Genomic DNA, 17,957 nt, shown 5'->3' with positions numbered 1-17,957 from the left:
TCAGAGCTTAAAAAGTAAATATGATCAAAAATATATATATATATATATAAATAAAACAAACTTTTGTGTTTTTCTTTTAAAAAGGCTAAGAGGAATTGCATTGCATCTCGGAAGCCTTGGTCCCACGTACAACCCACTAGCCATAAGGTTCGGATGTGGAGAGTGTTGAACCAGGGGTGAGAGTCGCTGTGGGCTGGCAGTGCTCAGCAGGTTAAGGTGTTGGACATTAACAATCGTCAGAGACGTAGTCGAACTCCTTGAACATGTTCTGATCTTTCTGGGAGAGGACCCTGGGCTCTCTCGGGGGCGTCAGGTCTGGCTCCTCTGCTGTGAATTCCTCGTCAAAGTTGCTGACATCCTCTCGGTTTCTGATGGTGGGGACGAAGGGAGGCTTGACCTTTTTGCTGAGCAGCCCTTCCCAATCGATCTCCTGAAAATATCAAAGTTCTTAATAAACACAACTAATTCACACGGGCTTTCAAAAAGAAATTCAGAGAGAGAGACTCAGAGTGAGAGACACTCAGAAAGAGAGAGACAGAGACAGACAGAGAGATAGAGAGAGACTCAGAGAGAGGAGAGAGACGGACTTACCCTGAAGAACGGCTGTTTCTTCACTTCTTCAGCATCTCGCTCACTGGATCCCAGGCGACGCTCAGGGTTCCTCCTCAGCAGCTGGTGACCAACAGAGAGAGAAACTTCAATACGTCAAGTTTAAACCATTCCCAATATCAATACACATGCTTCCTATTTCCCTCCCACCCCCACCCGCCAAACTCCCCTCCCCCACACCCTCAAAAGATTTAGTTGGTGGCATTGTAAAGTGAATTGACTGTATATTTTGTGGGCGAAACGCAGCAGCCAATTGCGCACAGCAGTGTCCTACCAAACAGTCATGGATCGGGTGACCAAATTATTAGTATTATTTTTGGAAGGGATTATTACACCCAGAGAAGCGATCCGCCAATCGACTAACAGCCGGGTTCCTACTTACTATTGGGTAAACAGAGATGTGTGTGTGTGGAGTAAGGAAACTTGCCCAACGTTTTGTGCTGACCCGCCCTGTCAGGAATTGAACCCGGGCCCTCTCGTTTTCGAGGTGAGTGTTCTGATCACTGAGTTACAGGACTCCACATGCTCTAATTGTACAGATCGCTTACCCTCCTCATGACAGCGATGGCCTCAGTGGACAGGAAGCGAGGGTAACGGACCTCGTCATTGACGATACTGTCAAACACTTCTTCCTCATCATCCCCAGGGAACGGTGACTGTAACACAAGAGCTAGAGCTTTGAGTGATGATCTCAGCGCTGTGTGAACACACCTCCACAGCCTTTTACATTGTTCTTCCCCAACCCAGCGACACACACACAGTGTTACATCCCCGGGAGCAAAAGCATTTGTTTAACGACCAGCTAGCCAGACACTCTGCACTGATTTTGATTGATTTGATCGCCTGCAGTGACTGGCGGGCGGGGGTGGGGGGGGGGGGGCTGGTCATTATAATGCTGCATTCATTATCATTATACCATGGCTGCTCCACAAATAAAGTGCTGGCTGTGACCCTGAGAGATAGACAGCCCGACAGACAGACAGGCATAGACAGACAGGCACAGATAGACAGGCACACAGACACACACGGGCACAGACAGGCAAACAGACACATATGTCACAGTCAGGCAGATGGACCCAGACAGACACAGACAGACAGACACACAGGCACAGACAATCAGACACACATTCTTAAAGGCTGGAATTTGACAGCTGATGTAGTTCCAAACACAGCTGCAGAATGGGCTGGAGATGTAGCCCCGAGTGATGAGGAGAGAGGGACAGAGCAACACAATGCTTCAGATATTAAGAAGAGCCTGCAGTTTTACAGTCCCTGTACGGTGTAGCCTCTCTAAGTGTTTGATAGTAATTCTTGTAGTGAGTTATGGTAAACACACAGCGAGGTGCAGTACTGTGAACTACAGGGAATGTTGGTCACGATGGCAACGATATCTCTTTTCAAATCATGTCTTCACATTTTCAACATCTGCCCAAACAGTCAAACTGGCAATTATAATGTTGTTGTTGTTATCACAGCGAGAGGATTGGTAGGTGGGAGGGAGGTTAAAGCGCAGAGGGACACAGAGCCAGTTCAAATGAATCACTTCCCTTTACATTCTGTGCTGAAATTTCTGTTTCTGTCTCAGAAAGCAGCAGCTGAACTTCGCAACTGTTGGGTTCACAGGGACTATAAATACCCACCTCCCAGCTTACAGCAACAGTATTTATACAGCAACGCTCCCACTGAGAGAAAATGAGGCAATTGCCAACATGGCAGGAACCCCCATCCAACAACAACTTGCATTTATATAGCGCCCTTCACGCGGGACGCGTCCCAGAGCGCTTAAGGAAGGATTAAGGAATCCCTGTGGATTAAGGAAGGACACTGACCTCTCCCACCAGCATCTCATAAATCAGCACTCCCAGCCCCCACCAGTCCACTGCCCGTGTGTACGAAGTGTCCGTCAGAACCTCCGGAGCCAGGAATTCGGGAGTGCCGCAGAAAGTGCTCGTCCGGTCTCCGAACCCCATTCCTGGAATAATAAAGGCAGGTGGTCAGGACTCTTGGAAGACAAAATCAACCAATTAATTGTGTACAACTTCCAACACATTTGTGTCATGCAATGAGAGACGCTGTTTGTTCACTTTGGAAGTTGAGTGTATTAAATAATGTACTAAATAATGTATTAAATAATCCCTGGCATTGACATACTGCCAAGTGTTACTGACACCTCAAAGTTTTTACAGGATTTTTACTTTAAAGTGCGGTGACTATCTATTTTGAGTTGGCCAACTCGCCAGCTAATTAGCTCCCTTCCGTTTCCATCTGGTTTGGCCTTGGTTTACCATCTCATCCAAAGCACAGTATCTCTGACTAGATTGGCCTGAACAGGAAAACCTGCAATTATAACAGATACACTGGACTGCCATCCCGGAGCTCGAGTTCAAACCTCATGAGGCTAGAACCTACAATCTACCTGACTTACAGGCAACTTGAGCCAGCCCACCACACAGAAAGCATTCTACATCACACCAAGAGTTGTGAGAAGATAAGAATAATAATCCTTGCATTTGATAAAAGCGCCTCATCACGTTTTTGAGACGTCTCAAAGCGCTTACACAGAATATACTGTAAAGTGAATTGACTGTACACTTGTGGGCAAATCGATGATTCAGAAAGCTCCTAACAGAAGTTAGAAAAATTCTAAATGAGATTGAGAAAGTAAACCCAGAACAATAGTACGCATCAAGACAATAGGACAGGAATCATTTCTTTACCCAGAGAATAATTAACGACTGGAGCAGGTTGTCAGGAAGGTAGTTGAGACCAAGAGACTGGGCTCTTTTAAGAAGTAGTTTGATGCTGTGATGGTGGAACAGTGGGTGGGTGGAGGGACATGTACACATGGACTGAGAGGCCTAACACATCTTGTGATCGTGCGAACAGGAATTGGCTGCTTTAAGATCAAATAAGGGCAGTCCGTCATTTTCTACCGCCTTCATACCGAACCCTGCCACATTAGCTTTTAATTCAGGGAAATAATAAAATAAGTCTCGTCGTTAATAGGTCTGACACAAAAGCTGCATTGCAGCTAAATTATTGTGACTTGGTTTAAAGATAATAACTGCGGTGTTACACAATAGTCAGCAGGTGGCAGCAAGTGACAGAGATCTGAGCTGGAGCCGATGTTCTTGTCGTTGAGTGGGAGAATGCTGTAGGAATGAACAATAATAACAATGATAAGCCATGAGTCACCCTGCAGTGCACCTGGTTGAAGGTAATGCTCGCACTAGCCTTCAGCAGTTCAATGGACGGGTTGAAAGAAAGCGGATTCCTAGCTATCCACTATCCTAGCCTACGCGACTGAATGTCCCCTCACCCTAGCAACAAGTCCAAAATACTGGTCTCAACCACCTTCTCTGGAAACTCATTCAGGTATTAACAACCCTCTGGGAAAAGACGCATTTCCTGGTGTCTGCCTGTCGCGTTCCCCCACAAATACACAGTCACTGCACTCCACTGTTTGCAGTGAAGCGGTTTGGGATATCCTGCTGATGTGAAAGGCGCTATGTTAAATCCAAGGATGGATTATATATTATTAGTTAATGTAGTGGACTGTAATGTTAAGACAAACAATGGGAAAGGCTAGATTGTGAGTTTCTATAAAGCAACACAACAATAAACCCAGCAGAGCAACACAGCCAACATCACCCACCTTCCTTACACAGCCCGAAATCAGCAATCTTCACATAACCATCAATGTCCAGCAGTAAGTTATCTAACTTCAGGTCCCTGTGGGCACAGCACAGGAGAGACGTGCACAATCATCATCAACGGGAGAATCAACATCGTGTGATTACGCGGAGCCTCTCAAATAAAAACATCTCAAAACTCTTTACAGAATGAGCTGAATCACAAATACAGTCAACGTCAGGGGTAAAGACGACAGGGGTCTAGATGACAGGGGTCAATGTAACAGCACCAGGGGAGAGAGGCCTCAGACCGGCACACTGAATAGTTTGTTTGTTGGAAGAGAGAAAGAAATCTTTACCTGTAGACAATCTTGTTATCGTGAAGGAACTGCAGGCCGAGAACCACACACGCAGAGTAAAACCTGCCAAGGGGTGTGGGGGTTGGGGGGGGAAAAGAAAAGGGATTTGCAGATTGTTACAGATCTAGAATCTGGGTAGAAACCACACAAAGCCACGTTTGGAATATACTGTAAAGTGGAGTGACTGTGTACTTTTAGGGCGAAATGCGGCAGCCGATTTCGTACAGTAGTGTCCCCACAAACAGTCAAGGATCGAGTGAAGAGGCAGACAGGGCTGCGATTCTGCATCTCACCCAAACACTAGAGCCTCTGATATTCAGACCTCACCTCAGAGCCCAAAGGACCCACTGCCTCCTGAGCCAAGCTCAACAGGTAGGAGTGACAAAGCAATGCCTTAAACTCGTTGACCTCGACATAAAGGTTGAAGAGCAGGTAAACAGTTTGAGGAGAACTACTTACACGGCTCGGGGCTCTGAGAAGACGTCAGCGTGAATGTGCATCATCAGGTCGCCCCCAGCTGTGTATTCCATCACAAAACACACGTGCTCTGGGGTCTGGAAGCACGCAAAGAGATTCACCAGGAACGGGTGATTGGAGGTGTTGACGGTCTCGAAGATCCGCTTCTCACACATCAGGCTGCCAGGGAAACAGACAGACAGATAAACAGAGCCATTCAGAGCAGCAAAATGACTAGCCTGTCACTGAGCACCAGTGACCAGGGCAGAAACCATTTCACACTGACTGTTAACACATTCCAGGCTGTGTCAGAGATCTCATAGAAACAGGAGTAGGCTATTCAGCCCCTCGAGCCTATACTGCCATTTCATGTGATCATGGCTGAACTGTACCTCAAGGCCACTTACCCGTCTTTGCCCCGTATCCCTTAACACCCTGACCTAACAAATATCTATCATACTGCGCTGCAAGTCATTCCTGCCTGTGTAACATTGGCTGACACTACCTATCTCAGCACAGCCAGGCCACTGAGCTTGGGGTTGTTCCTGGTCTGTGTCTCTCAGTAAGGATCTGCCTGGAGCAGTTGCAGTAAGGGACCAATGGAAGGTATGGTCAGGTCAGTAATGTACGTGAAATGGTTACCTGTCAACCTCGTCTCTGGCAACAATATCCCCTTTCTTCAAGGCTTTGATTGCAAATAGTTGTCCTGATTTCCTGTATTCCGACAACAGCACCTGTCACAAGGAAATAGTGCAAAACAGTGCAATTAATTACCATAAGCATAAGTCTCCCTGTGTGACACACACTGCAGTAACAGGCACACTCAACAACTTACTTTCCATTGCAGTCAGGAAAGTGATTCGCCAATCGACTAACAACCAGGTTCCTACTTACTGCTAGGTAAACAGTGTGTGTGTATAGAATAAGGAAACTTGCCCAACGTTTTGCGCTGACTCCCCCAGGAATCAAACCCAGGTCCTCTCACTTGCGAGGCGAGCGCTCTCACCACTGCACTACAGTACTCCAGTCTAGGGGCTTTTACAGCTCACACCCAGCAGTTCAGCTTCGCATCTCAAATCGAGAGTATATTTGAGTCTTAGCCCTTGGTGAGGATTGATGTTGAGATGTGGTTTGGGGAAGTGACTGGCAAGCTCACCTTGCCAAAGTGCCCCCGGCCGAGCACCGCGATAAGCTTGAAATCCTGCAGAGTCAGTGAGGGCTTCAGCTGTGTGCTGGGGAGAGGACATGCAGATCATCATCATCAATAATAATAATAATCATCATCCTCACACTGTTATCATTATAGCGGCTTTGACATCGGGAGGACTTGACAATGTGCCTTGCAGGATACACAGCGAAGTTTAGTGACGGTGCGTCCCGCAGACAAACTGTCCTTCATCCCCCACATCCGTGCCACGACCCGCAACATCACCCGGTTCACCACCGTCTCTCACCCCAGGCTGCCGAGGCTCTCATCCAAGCATTCACCACATCCAGGCTTGACTACGCAAACTCCCTGCTTGTCGGCCTCCCCGACTCCTCCCTCCGCAGGTTGCAGATCATTCAGAACTCTGCAGCTCATGTCCTCTCCTGCACCAGGCTCCGCGACCCTATCACCCCCATCCTTGCCCGACTCCACTGGCTCCTCATCATTCAAAGGATACAGTTCAAGATCCTGGTACTCACCTTCAAAGCCCCTATACGGCCTTGCTCCTCCCTACCCGTGACCTCCTAACTCCCTACTAACCTGTCCGCTCCTCCACTTAGCGGACCCATACCCACACGCAATACACACACACAAACACTCTTACATTATAGACATCATTGGAGAGTTCTGGTGCGGCTCTGAAGCAGGAATCTCTCGCTATAAGAACATATTCTTCATAACAATTTATTCCCACTCGATTTCTAGGCAGAGTTGAATAAAGACAGCGCTGCCTCCAGATCTCTGACAGCAGACAGAGCGAGAAATTTACCTGTCCCGATCTCCGTCTGTGCTAGACACTGACGCGTTCCTCCTCAGGGGAGAGACTACGCCAGTGGGGTCAGTCTGCAAGAGAGAGAGAGAGAAAAAGCTAAGTCTGAAACCAGCACGATTCCATCGTAAACACAGATGAATTTCCTACAGATAAAGTGATAATATTACTAGAGTAGATATTAATAACAGGTAGTTTCCAGCGAGGTCGTATTCCGTTATCTGTGTGATACAATCACTCTCACCTTTCCTACTCCTCAAGGATACAATCACTCACTGTGAATAATTTGAGGAAATTACTATCGCTAGTGTCAAACACATGGAAGGAATCCCACCTTCAAATGGTAACAACAATGTCAGCGAGATCTTCATTCTAACTAAATCCTTCACCTCAATCAGTCGTTTCCCCCAATGGCTCTGCCGAGGGCACAGCTGGTACTAAACAGCTGCTGAGTTGGCCTGCACAGGCAATACCTCAGGAAACTCTTAGACATTTTGATCCAATCAAGTGCTATAAAATTGCAAGTTATTTGTTCTAACTAAAAGCAAGAACCAGAATTCACAGGCGCAGTTCTTTTCTGCTTTGTAACATCCATTCGATATTTTTCTCGGCTTTCCCAGCCTTCTGGCCTCATACATGTCGACTGCACACGACAACAATCTATGGGAATATTTCCTGGCGCACACCACACCACAAATACACACACCCCAAATAGATTCATTGCAGCCCCCAGGAAAGTACTCAGCCACATGTTGGGACACTATTGGTGCAGTGAAGACTGGGTCTGGCTCATCTTCATCTCCACAGCCACCCCAAAGACTTTTTTTTAATATAAAGTGCATTTTATCGATAATAAAATATATATAGTACCTTTCGAGAACATCTCAAAAATAGTAACATTAGATCCGATAGAGAAGATTCCAGACTAGAGCTAGATAGATAGAGAAGATACAAGACTATGAAAGCAAGATAGCCAAAAGGTGTGTGAATCCACGAATTGAGACAGCTATCTATAGCTCAAGCCATAAGATGGAAGATTCAGCCAAGCAGGAGCCATTTGAACATGGTGAGGAATTCAAACCAGAAAGGAGAGCTGCACAGAGCCAAGAAACAGCCCCGCTGTGACCCAGGTTACCCTATACTAAACTACACATGCAGACTGCAGGTCCTGGTACCCATACCTGTAGCTGCCGGTAACACTGCAGAATGACAGACTGCAGTAGAAAACATCAAGAGGCAGGAGAGAAAACAGCCCATTGGATCAGCACAGTACACAGTGTTTAGTTACATTTACAATAGATTTTTACTTACACTGTACGTAACCAAAGGTCTCGCTCCACTTCATCTAATTTGATAATTGTCTAAAGGCAGACTGAAATTAATTGACGTCGCGCCTTACACACTCAGCCCTGAGTTGCAATGTTACATTTAGCAGGCAATCTAACCGGGTTATTTAACACTCTTCCTCCGCCCCCATCAGAAGTTACAGAGAGCGATTTCTAACCTGTACTTGCTTTTCACCATTCCGGCTTCCCTTCGACTCCAGGGAGGATTTTTGTGGTGTTCCTGAGGACAAATCTCCGTCTAATGACAGCTTGTCCAATGAGAGATCTCTGCAAAGGCAGAACCACATCAATCAGCCACTCTAACGAAAGATCTTCGACTCGAAACGTTAACCGACTCCATAGATAGATATTAATTCACTCCCCTGGGAGAGGAGAGGGTTACTGACAATGTGTGGTTGAAATATTAAGTGGAAGATGAGAAGATGAGATATTGCAGGAGTGGACTTGATAAGGCTCCAGGTCTTTTTTTCGCTCTTTCTTTTCGCTTTCCAGTGCCTTGGGAGGTCCTCCCGACATGAAAGGCGCTACACAAATGTAATTTGTTGTTGTTGTTGTAAGTAATTGGAACAACTGATGTAAGTGTGTGAGAGGAACAGGTTCCCCCAGCTCTTGGTTGCTGGACAGGTTTGAACGCTTACCCTGACGTTGACAGACTATGCCTGCTCTCGGGCACGGAGGACATGTGAGCAGAGGGGCTGTACGTCCCCGTGGAGTTAACAGTCGGAATCGCTTTCCTTAATAGTCGCCCCCAGGTAGCGATGTTGATGTTCATTTGAGGAGCTCGAAGGAAAGCCTTGCCTGCAACAGAACACGTGAAGCAGTTAACAAAGTAAGACGGGGTTTGGAGAATCAGTGGATGAGAGAAGGATGAACTTCATACCCAAAGATATCATCAGGCTCCCAGCACCACCTTATGTTTCTTGCAGTGCTATATCAGTGGGCAAATCGACCTCAGCAGTTAAAGACAATGGGAAGCTCGCCCACAATATATGCAGTCAATTCACTTTACAGTATATCCTGTGAAGCGCTTTGAGACGTCCTCCCGACAGGAAAGGCATGATTACAAATGTAATTATGTATTGTAACGTTTTTCTCTAACACCGACTGGAACTGAAAAGGCAGCAAAGGTGGAAACACGAGTGCTCTCCTCCCTACCTTGCTGTTTGGAGAAGATCTTCTTCTGTCTTCGCAGTTTGGGTATCCTCTCGATCATAGGATTGAAGAATGTAATCTGTCCAGAGACAATAATACTCATTGAGACGTCTTAGCAATACAATAAGGCACTGTATCAAACTCAAGGATCGTTTTTAAGCATTATTACTTAGCTTCTTACACTACAGTGGCAACACTCACTTCGATCGAATTGGGGCTCAAATTCCAATGACTTTATCATGACTTTAACAACAACGTGTATTGATATAGCGCCACTCACACAGGGAAGAGTTCTCAGAGCACTTCATCCTGATCGATTAACTTGGAAACAACTCTGGAGTCTAATACCAATGGCTAGCACTCTTATATTTGCATCAGAAGGTTGTAACAAACTCATGTCGAAACCTGCAGTCCAGGTTGACACTCCAGTGCAGGGATGGTGGTGGTGCGGGAATGCTGCTCTGTTAGAGGTGCCATACAATAACGTCTGACATTTATACACTGCCCTTCACGCAGGGTAGCGCCTCAGAGCGAGTTAGTACCTACCTCAGCCAGGAGAGTGCCCAGAGGCTCCAGATCCAGGTGGATTTCATGCCGCTGATTGTCTAAGAAGTCCTCCAGCTTGAGGTATTTTAAGGCACAGAGGGAACGCCAATCTCGCCAGTAAACACTGATCTCCAGCTCCCGTGACTACGAAATAAGAGAGCATTGTTATCAGCCTGCAGAGAATACTGCTCACACCAGCCTCCAGCAGAAAACACCTCTGCAAATGGTATTCTTCCAAAATCAATATGGCGATTGATTGGCCAGTCAATATCTTTACACATTTGCCGAAGAGGAACAATTAAGATTAATTTTAATTACGCCTAGAAATATTTACAATTCAATCGCAGGCTGTGTCCTCTGGTTCTACTGTTCTGGATCAGCTTGAAACAGCTGGTCATAGTCACATTATCCAGTCGCTTTAGAATCTTAAAAACAGCAATCATATCACCTCTCAACCTACTCTTCTTCAGGGTGAACTTTCCAGTTTACATAATTTCTCCTCATAATCCAGTCCCTCCATCCCCTCAATCATTCACTAACCCCTCACTCCTTGGTATCAGCTTATGAACCTGTGCTATAGCCTCTCCCGGATTGGCAGGTAAACCTCTTTAAGTGTTAATTAAAGGGAACCTCCAGCACGATGTCAGCGCCTGCCTGTTGGGCTCAGAGGGCCAGCCTCTCGCACCATTCCTCGTCTACACTCACACGATCCAGCTCCACTGTGAAAGTCTGGTTCCATGACTCTTCGCCTATTGGTTTCCATGCGGTCTGCCCAACCACTACATTATCCAGCTTCAGCACAGCGCTCACATCATCTGCAGGAAGAGCACAGAACGCAGGTCAGTGATAGACAACTTCATATAACATCTCTTTGCACATCACACTCATCCTAGTTGATCTGCGGATCTGGAGGGTCAAACAAATGGACAACTTTCGGAAAGAGAAATACCTAAAGTATCGGAACCAGACTGAGAGTGTCTCGTACGCCATTCGCACATGGAAATTCCTGTGTGTTTGGCATGGGATTCACACACTCTTCCCAGATGCACACAGTCTGCTTACCCAATTCCTGACAGCATTAACCGTAGGTTGGCGAATGCCAAGGCTTGGGGTCCCCAGTGTACATGTCGGGGTACTGCAAGTGTTCAGCTACAACTGCACAGCTTGCCATCGCCAGCACCGCCTGGCAAGCTTCCAGCAGCAAAGTGTTGCTGCCCAACAACAACAACAAATGACATTTACACAGCACTTTTCACATCGGAAGGATGTCCCAAGGTGCTGGATGGACAGTCAGGGATTTGGACCCGAGCTGGGGGCAGGGATTAGGAGGGGCTGGAGGGCAGGGAGGGTGTGGGGTAGGAGGGTGACCGAAGACGCACTTGGGCGAAGAGCTAAAGGGCTATTCAAAAAGAGATGAGGATCTTGAGACGGGCCGTGAAGAAGGACAGGGAGGGGGCGTCATAAAGGGATCGTGGGATGGAGTTCCAGAGGAGGGGGCAGAGAGGCTGAATAGCGATACAGAATACCAGCACCACCCTTGCACTGACTATGACTACAATTTTTCAAATAGTGTTTCAAATCCAGCAAAGAAGCTCAGTATATTCTGTATTAAAGTTACTCAACTGGACAGCTCTTCTGTTTTGAAGAGGTTCCTCCCACTGCCGCTGCCACTGCGCCCATACAGCCCGCGGCTGGTCCTGCTCATGAAGGACGTGCGGCTGTCACTGGGGCTGTAGGCGGGCAGAGTCACACCCGAGCCACGGGATCGGCCAGGAACCAACTCTAACAGAGTCTTACAGTCAACCATACGGACCTTCAGTGTGCCTGGAATCACAAGTCAGAAACAGACAGTGGATTAGTATTCCAGGAGGTTCTGTACACAAGATACAAGCAGTGTCACAGCCAGCACATTAGCGGATTTGACTGACACATGTGTAACCAGCTGGAGAGCAGGGAGAGCTAAACAACAACAAATGACATTTGTAGAGCGCCTTTCACATCAACTAAAAGATGGCAGAATTCCAGGTATCAAGCCATTGCAACATGGGGGGGGGGGGGGAGTGGTGAGCCTGTTCGGGTGTATGTTAAAGGGCTACGATAATAACCCTTGCAATTGGTATTGCGCCTTATCACGTCATCGAGAAGTCACATAAAGAGAAGACTTTTAAAGGGCTATTCAAAAAGAGAAACATTCCCCTCGTATCCTAGCTAACATTACAGATGAACTGATCAATCCCTCCATGGCTGTGTGAAAACTCTGTGTTGCTGTGTGATAATTGGCTGTCGAATTTGCCCACAAGGAACGCAATCACTCTCCACTTAATGGTACGTCCTGTGAAGCGCTGTGAATCATTATTAAAAGACTTGATCTGGGTCATCAGATTTCTGTTGACATGACCAGCAGAACAGGAAGTAACACTGATGGCGCTAATGATGCAGACTTGGGCCATTGTAGCACAAAAGTTAGCTAGTACACAGGAAGCAAGCAGGCTGGCTATGCACACACACATACACACACACACACACACAGAAACGGTTCAACACTGCAGCCTGTGTTCATGCTATAGTGGATCCACCTTTATATTCTGTGGTTCCATTTGACCTGGTCTCCTCACAGCTCAGATTGAGGACTCGCTGTGTGTATGAGGTCCAGTCACTGCTTACCCATTCTCAACACACAACAGTAATAACTGGTTTATATAGTGCCCTTCACGTCGCATGACATCTTGGAGCACACTACAGTGGCGGAGTTGGACGCCGAGCCACGGCAACAGGGCAGCAGTGAACTTTGAGATGTCTCGACGACATGATAAGGCGCTATATCAAATCCAAGGATTATTATTTATTATTAATACGCAGAGATGTAGTGTCTAATCCCAAATTTGGTTCCTTCCCCTCATCATTCTGGTAGGCGTAGGAATTGTGAGGTACCGTACGGTTGACTGGCCCTTTGAAACCCATCTTATCCAGATCCATCAATGAGCCAATCAACATTTTGGTACGATTTTTATTCTATGAATGAATAAGTGCTCGCAGGGCCTCCCAGCTCCCACACTGTGCTTCTCTGTCCTTCAGGAATCTCACACTGTGATATACAGCTGGCAATCGGCGGCTTGTACACAACACAGAATTGTCTGCATTAGTATGCGAGAGAGCACTAGGAGTGAAGTACCCAGACAGGTCAGCACTTTCACATGAGGTTTGTCTGAACACTTCCAAATGGGCTTTCTCTACCGGGTAACACAGGATTTACAACCCATCGAAGCCTGCAATTCTCCACCAAGGTCTCGCTCACATTACAATGTACACAGAAAACAGTTAAGTTTCTAAAGTCCGCACTGAATTGCTGGAAGTCTCTATGGCTCAATCTATGGCTGCAGTAAACTAGCTCATCTCAAGCAGTGATTAGAAATTCTCCTGTATGTTGTGAAAGGCGCTGTGTATTTATCCTTGCATTTGATGTAGCTCCTTATCATGTCTTCAAGGCGTCTCAAAGCGCTCCACAGAATATACTGTAGAGTGAATTGACTGTATATTTTGTGAGTGAAACGCGGCAGCCAATTGCACACAGCAGCGCCCCACAGTCGTGGATTGAATGACCAAATTTTTATTATTATTATTTATTTATCTAATTATTCATTTAGTTTTGAAGGATTATTACCCCCGGAAAGCAATCTGTCAATTGACTAACAACTGGGTTCCTACTTATTGCTGGTAAACAGAGGCGTGTATAGAATAAGGAAACTTGCCTAAAGTTTCGCACTGCCCAGGAGTCGAACCCAGGTCCTCTGGCTTGCAAGGCGAGCGCTCTAACCACTATGCTACAAGACACCATTTGCATTTGTATAAATCAAGTTGTTTAGTGGGACCACCCCAGCAGCTCAGTACGTCCTCGTGACGTGAAAGGCGCTGTATAAATGCAATTTGTTGTTGTTTTGTCGTCGTTTGTATTGAAATAAAAATGTGGACGGGCAATAGTCCTGAACTACACGTTTCCAGTATATTCCAGATTTTCTCCTCGCCATTGGAACCCCTCAATACCTGCTGCCTTTTCTAGGTGCCTTCAGCCTCCCTCCCTCAGGTATCAATTTCATTGTTTGCAGAAATCTTGTCTCTGGCTCAGAATATTATGGGTTCAACAACAACAACTTTATATTTATAGAATCTTTGCTAAAATATTCACCTGTTTCTCTCTTTCTTTTTGCAAAGATTCTCAGATGTCTCAGCTTTGACCATCAGTAATACCTTGTTTATAATATAAATAATCTCTTGGATGTGATACCTACAATTCTATTAAAAGTAACTCTTCGTTTCAATTTCAGTAGAGACGGAAGAGATGCTATCTTTCTGATGAACCACTCAAATGGGCCATTTATAGTGCTGTATTTGACCATGCTGATTAGCAATGCTGAGATTAACAAGGAATCTATTCTGGAAAATAATTAACAGCCACATTAAAAGTGTATTCACTGCCAATAGAACCCTAGGCTCAGTGCCAAGTTCTCACTCATCTGACCCACTGGAGCTACTGAATTCCCCTGACAGCTTCCAGACACAGCTGGCCTCTCTCCAAACAGGCTCCAGCTCACAATTACACAAGCATCTCAGGGCCACCCCTCTACCTCCAAATTGACAACATGCCAACTTTCATAAGGAACTGGTATTGAGACGTACACCTCTCTCAGTGACTCATCGCCTATTAAGAAATATCACTCTGTTGGTCTAACATCCTAACAGGTCCCAATCTGCTCAATACTATTGGCCCCTCTCCATTACCAACACCTTGGAGCAATTCAACAACACCTCGCATTTGTAGGGTCCAGGAGCCCTCGACAGTAGCGGAGCTGGGTGGGAAGGGGGGGGAGGTGACCGTGGCACGGTCAAAGAGAAAGGTCTTCAGGTGCGACCGGAAGATGGGGAAGCAAGGGTCAAGGGGGTGGGATTGAGGCAGAGAGTACCAGAGATTCAAGGCGGAGAGGCTGAAAGCACAGCTGCCAATAGCGGAGCAGAAGGGACAAGGAATGTGCATAAGACCCGAGCCAGCTCAGCGAATGTGTCAGGTAAAGGAATGGGGTGTGAGCAAATAGCACTTCCTCTCCAAGGACAGAGAAGGGAAACCAGTTAGGCTGGCAAGAGGTCAGGGCGGGGAGTCCTGCGCTGTGATAGATGTATAATCATGTTGCTGGTATAAAACACCTTGAAAAATTAAAACATTTCATTAAACTCAAAATGAAATGAAAAGATTGAGAAATCAAAACATTGAGATGTCCTGCTGACATAAGAGGCTTTACAATTTACCCAAACTGGATAATAATAATAATAATCCTGACATTTGATATAGTGCTTTACCAAGTCTTCAAGACGTCTCAAAGAGCTTCAGAGGATACACTGTAAAGTGAATTGACTGTATATTTTGTGGGCGAAACGTGGCAGCCAATCGCACACAGCAGTGTCCCATTTGGATAAAGAGAACCGAACGCTTTCACCATGAGATTTACGTACCAGTGAGTGGCGAGGGCTTGTAGAGCGTGCTGTACTGGCTGTGTTGGTAAGCACTGTTATGCCGAGTGCTGAAGGCTGGGGAACAGGCCATGATTAGCTCCTCTTTCACAATGCAGCCCTTGGGGTGATCCTCCGGGAGCTCGTTCAGTCGCTGCTCCAGCGAATGCTTCAGTAAATCCGCCTTCTCACTTGACTCGTTCAGCCTGGACTGAGCCTGGGATCACAAGTACACAGAAACTTTAGAACGTGCAGCAGAACTCAGTTAGAGTCCTGGAGCTCAGTGGTTAGAGCGCTTGCCTCGTAAGCGAGAGGACCTGGGTTCGATTCCCGGCCAGGTCAGGGCGAAACGTTGGGCACGTTTCCTTACTCCACACACACGCCTGTTTACCAGCAGTAAGTAGGAACCCGATTGTCAGTCGATTGGCAGATGGCTTTTCTGGGGATGATAATCCCTTCAAATATAAATGAATGACCTGCCAGGGTGCTATACTAATGAGAGCTTGCTCCCTACACCTTCATGAGCTCAAAAAGTTATACTCTAAATCAGACCCTCATGGTGTACTCCTATCCTATTCCCACAATTGATTGAAGCTAAAACCTTTTGATATGGATACATAAAGTTCTGGGGAAGACTACGCAACCGAAAAAGTACAGAGATGGGACTTAAAACTCAAGGTGGAGCTCGACACTCCAATGCAGTGTTGAGGAGCACTGCATTATTGGAGGTGCCATCCACTGGATGAAACGTGAAACCTATCTGTTCAGATGGACATTAAAGATCCCATGTACTATTTCAAGGAGGAGGGAGCTTCTAACCCACTGGCTTGGCCAACACTCCAGATTAAATTGGTCATTCACTTTATGGCAGTTTGTGAGACATGGTTGTTTGGCAGTTACTGGTCATTTGCTAATTGGCTGTGAAATTTGACTACGGAATACAGTCACCACACTCCACGCATTTCAAAATAAGACCTTTTTCTCTCTCTTTCCATGGAAGAATGGGCGATCTAGAGGGAGATCTTTAAAACAAGCATCAACATGTTTCTAATTTGTGGTGTTAACAATCTCCAGAATCAAAAGTATTAGGCTGCTTTCTTGCTGAGAGATCTTTCAGCTGGCAACACTTCTAACAAAGTAGAATCGTTAGGATTGCGTTATTTTTCCAGTGGATGCCAAAGATAAGATATATTTGAATTTAACAGAACGTTCTTCAGCTTGAAATAATCCCTGAAGAAGAAACTAACCACAGTTTTATCTTGTGCTGAAAAATGTTTCGAATCAGTTAAATCAGGAAATGAGTGATCCATCCCAATTCCATTCTGTCAAAACCACAGTAGATGAATTGCTGATAGGAATTATACACATGTAATCAGTTACAGAATAAGTCAATGTGTGTTCTACATTCCACGCATTCTACAGTTTTACTTTTAATGGAAGATTTTGCCTTGAAGTACACACTCTTCTGCATATTTCACTAGTCATTTAAAATATGCCTCCCATTTGTCCTCTCCGCTCCACCATCGGTGGCCGTGCCTTCAGCCACAATGCCCCGAAATTCTGGAACACTCTCCCTCAATCCCTCCGCCTTGCCCCTTCCCTCCCTGCCTTCAAATCCCGCCTCAAGACCTTCCTTTTTGATCGTGCTTACGGTCCCCCTCTTCCCTCTCTCCCCCCCCCCCCGGCTCGTAGTCAGACTCCATGGTATGGGCAGACAGACACATACCTTATCCATAGTACAACGTTATATAAGAGGAACCCTTCCGAGGAGCTTACCTCTGAGATCGCTTTCTTATCGTGAATCTTGGCCGATCCCAAAAGCCGCAGCACGTTTTTGGCCCCTTCAGCCACGGCATATTCCACACGGAAATGATGGCGAAGTTCTTCGATTCTCAGCTCAATGAGCGAGAGCTCTGGCTTACCTGTAATGTACAACAGACAGTGAAGTGGGTCACAATTAACCATGGTGTCACCACTGGGGAGATCCCTTAAACACATAGGAGAAGGCTTCTGAGGGAACCGGAACCCAGAGGAACTCTTCACCCTGTATTTTATAAGTATTTTTTCTCTAGCAATGTTCTTTATCCTCTCCTGAAGGCATTTCACTCCTCTTTATTTCTACTGAAGTACCCCTATCCTCCCCCTGCTCTAGGGTTAGGGTTAAGTTTGGGTATCGCCTGCTTTGGACCCTCTAGGAAAGGTTATTGAGTTGTTGTCTATCAAGCTTGTCAATTCCCTTTAGTATTTTAAACCACGCAGTCATAAGAAAGCGCGGAACCAAGTGCCATGTCTTCACTATACACCAACGTCATATTGTTTCACCCACAAAATACAGTCAATTCACTTTACAGTACATTCTGTGAAGCGCTTTGAGATGCCTCA

At 46.2% G+C, this 17,957-nt stretch overlaps 1 protein-coding gene and 1 non-coding gene across 2 annotated transcripts in view; one reads left to right on the top strand and one right to left on the bottom strand.

Moving 5' to 3' along the window:
* Positions 1-44: 44 nt before the first annotated feature.
* pkn1a (protein kinase N1a) overlaps positions 45-17,957 on the bottom strand; it is a 51,370-nt gene continuing 33,457 nt past the window's right edge. Inside the window, exons 5-22 of the mRNA XM_007909389.2 lie at positions 17,352-17,497; positions 15,579-15,792; positions 11,700-11,900; positions 10,782-10,891; positions 10,077-10,220; positions 9,534-9,609; positions 9,017-9,176; positions 8,537-8,645; positions 7,033-7,106; positions 6,213-6,288; positions 5,699-5,790; positions 5,060-5,236; positions 4,601-4,663; positions 4,265-4,341; positions 2,439-2,581; positions 1,158-1,265; positions 592-672; positions 45-430 (exon numbers count right to left, since the gene is read on the bottom strand). Coding sequence (XP_007907580.1) covers positions 227-430; positions 592-672; positions 1,158-1,265; positions 2,439-2,581; positions 4,265-4,341; positions 4,601-4,663; positions 5,060-5,236; positions 5,699-5,790; positions 6,213-6,288; positions 7,033-7,106; positions 8,537-8,645; positions 9,017-9,176; positions 9,534-9,609; positions 10,077-10,220; positions 10,782-10,891; positions 11,700-11,900; positions 15,579-15,792; positions 17,352-17,497 — 2,255 coding nt within the window. The 3' untranslated portion in view covers positions 45-226. The remainder of the gene's footprint in view (positions 431-591; positions 673-1,157; positions 1,266-2,438; positions 2,582-4,264; positions 4,342-4,600; positions 4,664-5,059; positions 5,237-5,698; positions 5,791-6,212; positions 6,289-7,032; positions 7,107-8,536; positions 8,646-9,016; positions 9,177-9,533; positions 9,610-10,076; positions 10,221-10,781; positions 10,892-11,699; positions 11,901-15,578; positions 15,793-17,351; positions 17,498-17,957) is intronic.
* Positions 15,846-15,922, top strand: trnat-cgu. Its single transcript has one exon. It is a non-coding gene; the product is annotated as a tRNA-Thr (tRNA).

The sequence above is a fragment of the Callorhinchus milii genome, unplaced genomic scaffold (genome assembly GCF_018977255.1).
Source record: "Callorhinchus milii isolate IMCB2004 unplaced genomic scaffold, IMCB_Cmil_1.0 Scaffold29, whole genome shotgun sequence".
Classification (NCBI taxonomy): Eukaryota; Metazoa; Chordata; class Chondrichthyes; order Chimaeriformes; family Callorhinchidae; genus Callorhinchus; species Callorhinchus milii.
Note: the sequence above shows the minus strand (reverse complement) of the source record. Positions and strands in the feature narration are given on the sequence as shown.